The sequence below is a fragment of the Pinus tabuliformis genome, chromosome 7 (assembly GCF_031772625.1).
Source record: "Pinus tabuliformis cultivar Carrire ecotype Pingquan chromosome 7, CPIR1, whole genome shotgun sequence".
NCBI lineage: Eukaryota > Viridiplantae > Streptophyta > Pinopsida > Pinales > Pinaceae > Pinus > Pinus tabuliformis.
In genome coordinates, this window is record NC_142293.1 from 2,005,706,228 (window position 1) to 2,005,710,071 (window position 3,844).

General features: G+C 40.4%; 1 protein-coding gene across 1 annotated transcript; it reads left to right on the forward strand.

The window, feature by feature from the left end:
• The first annotated feature begins 1,703 nt into the window (after positions 1-1,703).
• LOC149256524 (uncharacterized) lies at positions 1,704-2,234 on the forward strand. The gene has a single exon (XM_089455395.1). It carries the CDS (start codon positions 1,704-1,706, stop codon positions 2,232-2,234), a length of 531 nt encoding a protein of 176 aa, XP_089311521.1.
• Positions 2,235-3,844: the final 1,610 nt, after the last annotated feature.

Consider the following 3,844-nt stretch of genomic DNA (forward strand, 5'->3'; position numbering starts at 1 on the left):
CTTCCATAGAGCTTGTTGAAATGCCCAACATTTATTGGAGGATATTTATGGCTCCCACAACCTCCACCATCAAATTCCCAATTGAGGATCTAGGAGCTGGTGCGCCAATAAAGACCCCGACACATTTTTATTTGAATTTGACATAGTATGCCGAGGGTATGACTACATGACAGATGCCTAGAAGTTGAAGATTTTCCCTGCTAAATTAAAAGGGATGGCTCTGTGATGGTTCATGGGCCTTGGAGGAAGCTCAATTTCCACATGGGATGACATGCGGACAACTTTTCTAGAAAAATACCAGGATTACTGCAAATCCCGCAATATCAAGGAGGAACTTTTTAAGTTCACACAAAAACAAGACGAGAGCTTGGAAGATTGTGTGGAATGATTCAAGTACACCTTATAGAGGTAAGGTAACTCCGACCTAGATAATGAAATTTTAAAAATTATCCTCTTCCGGTCTTTTCATGAGGACTCCATGGAACTATTGAACATCATGGGAAAGGGAGAAATCTCTAAGGAAAGCTTCGAAGTCATCTATGAATTATGCATTCAGTGCGCAAGGGGGCTTGCAAGAAACAGACAAGGGATTTTCTCAGCAAAAGGGTCTGGCCGAGGTGTTACGAAAGTAGAAATTGGAAACCTACTAGACAACTTGAGGATGGATATCCTCAGCACTCTGTCAGCACAAATGGATACTTTGCAAGTAAAACAGAAGCAACTGGAATTGGACAGGACCATGGCGATATGCTGCCCAAAGTGTAGAAAGAAGCACACAGAGAGGGAATGTCAACTAAACTCCATAGAGGAATGTGCAATCTGTGAGCTAAATCATGCAACAAGCTCATTCCCCTCCTTGCCAGGCTTGAAAGAAGTATTTCAAGGGACAGGGGAAGACACAGATCAACTTTACCTCATGGGGTCTAGAAAGCCATTGAAGCCTCAACCACCAATGGGAAATCAAGGTATGTACTCAAATCCATCTCAATATTTCAATAATTTCAATATGAATCCCCAGTCCATGCCCTATCCTCCCATGTGGCTGCAATACTAGTTTCCACCTTGGCAGCAGTGGAACCCTTAAGCCAGTTCAAGCTCCCCATGGGCTCCAACTTGGCGAGGATCCTCTCCTGGGTAGTTTCCTCAGCCAATGCCACAACAGCATCTCCAATTTCCCTCTAATGTGCCTCCTGTTAATCAACCTGCCCATCCTCAGCTTCCAATCCAACGTAACCTGAATCCTAATAATAAGGGGGCTCATCAAACTGACATTCTTAACCTACCTTCGTATAGCATTTCCACTATAGAGTTGTATGAAATGAATCTGCAATCAGGGCAGACAGTTAATGCTCAACCTCCTCCAGCTATCATTGAACAACTTGATAGTGAAGGTAAGGAATCATAATTAATTAATAAAGAGCCAAAACAAACTGATAGAAACCAAGCGCCTCCTGTAAAACAACATCAATCTAAACCACCTTACCCAGAGAGATGAACTTTGAGTAAATCAAGCCCTTAAGTTGAATTCAATTTATTAGGAGACTTGCAGAACTTATTTGTCAAAATTCCCCTGCTACAAGCTATGAAGGAAGGATGTGCCGATATATGCAAAGACTCTTAAGGAATACCGTTCAAAGAAACCAACAAAGAAATCCAAAGACCCCCTTACCATTCATGTTATGGGAAAATTATCAGATTACATGATGGGAAAGCCAATGCCTGAAAAGTATGGAGATCTGGGAAACCCAATTCTGACAGTACAAATTAATGGGGTAGAGATTCCAAATGTGTTGGTAGACCTGGGTGCTGCCATCAACGTTATCACCACTGAAACCATGCATGCATTAGGTCTTCGTAACTTGAAACATACACTTACAGTATTGGAACTGGCAGATCGATCTACAATCAAACCTGTAGGGAAGTTGGAAGATGTAACAATTTCAGTAGATTCATGGCACTATCCCATAGATTTCCTTGCTTTACATACGCAATCTTCGATGGGTGGCCATCCTTTGATTTTGGGTAGACCATGGCTGGCTACTGCAGATGCTTACATTAGGTGCCGTTCAGGGCACATGGTTATTTCAAATGGGCACAACACTAGGAACTTAGTGTTATACCCACTTGCAAAACCAAACCCATCTATGAAACCAACAGGTGGCAAGAAAATTTTATCTAGGAAAGAGCCTGAAATGGAAAATGAGGAGTTGAGACCAGTCCTCACTATTGGATAGGCCCTTCAGTTGACAATGGAATCGGAAGATGATGTAATCACCTCCTTTATGGATGATCCTTGCTTCGTTTCAGAGCTAACTAAACAAATCCTAGAATCTATCCTAAGCTGTGAGACTCGGGAAATTATTGAAACATCAAAAGGATCAGAGGAGCTGCCTGTTGATGCACCCCATGGAAGTGTCCTAGTGGAATTAGAACCAGGAAAAACCCTGAATATTATTCCAAACCTATCAGAATCCCAGAAGAAGCCACTTATAGATGTCCTTTGGAAGCATAAAGAAGCCTTCACCTGGCATTACTCATACATGAAGGGGATTCCTACTAATTTATGCACCCATCATATATACGTTAAGGAAGATTGTCGTCCTGTGAGACAACCTCAGAGAAGCATGAACCATGCATTGAAAACTGTTGTGAAAGAAGAACTTCATAAATTACTAGACGTAGGTTTTATTTACCCCATTTAAGATAGACAATGGGTTTCCCCATTAGTAATGGTTCCCAAGAAAAATGGCAAATGGCAGATATGCATGGATTATCGAGAATTAAATAAGGCAACGCAGAAAGATAATTTTTCTTTTCCATTTATTGATCAAGTTTTGGACACATTGGCTGGAAAAAAGTTTTTCTCTTTCCTAGATGGGTATAGTGGATATAAACAGATCCATATAGCTCCTAAAGATTAGGACAAAACCACTTTCACATGCCCCTAGGGAACATTCGCATATCGGGTCCTTCCTTTTGGCCTGTGTAATGCTCCTGCAACATTCCAGAGGGAAATTTTTGGGATCTTCTCTGATTTGGTGGATGACAGTGTTGAAATTTACATGGATGACTTTACTCCATATGGGGATTCATTTGTAGAAGGGCCGAAAAATTTAGAAAAAGTTCTCAAAAGGTGTATACAAGTGTGTTTCTCTCTGAGTACGATAAAATGCCATATGATCATGGAGGAGGGAATTATTCTTGGACATTTGCTCTCAACTAAAGGAATCTAGATGGACCCAGTGAAGATAAAGGTAATTCTACATTTCTCAACACCCAAAATGCCCACATAGGTATGTAACTTTATTGGTTGTGCTGGTTATTACAGGCGTTTTATAGAAAATTTTGCGAAAATAGCACATCCACTTTTTCAATTGCCAATAAAAGATTTAGATTTTGTGTGGACAGGTGACTGTGATGCAGCCTTTATGAAAATTAATGAATTGGTCTGTAGCACTCCGATCTTTAGAGGGCCAAACTGGGCATTACCTTTCCATATTAATACGGATGCTTCCCAAATAGCGATTGGTGCAGTATTAGGACAACAAGAGAACAGAGTACCATACACAGTTTACTATGTTAGTAAGAATTTGGATCCTACTGCATTAAACTACACAGTGATAGAAAAAGAGTTCCTTGCTATCATTTACGCCATCAACAAATTCCAGCACTACATTATCAAGTATCCTACCTTTGTGCATACTTATCATGCAGCTATCAGGTATTTAATGAATAAACCCATTACCCCTAGTTGCATTACAAGATTGCTTTTGCTACTATAGGAATTTGATATTACTATAGTAGATAAACTAGGGAAGGACAATGTGGTTGCATATTTCTTGTC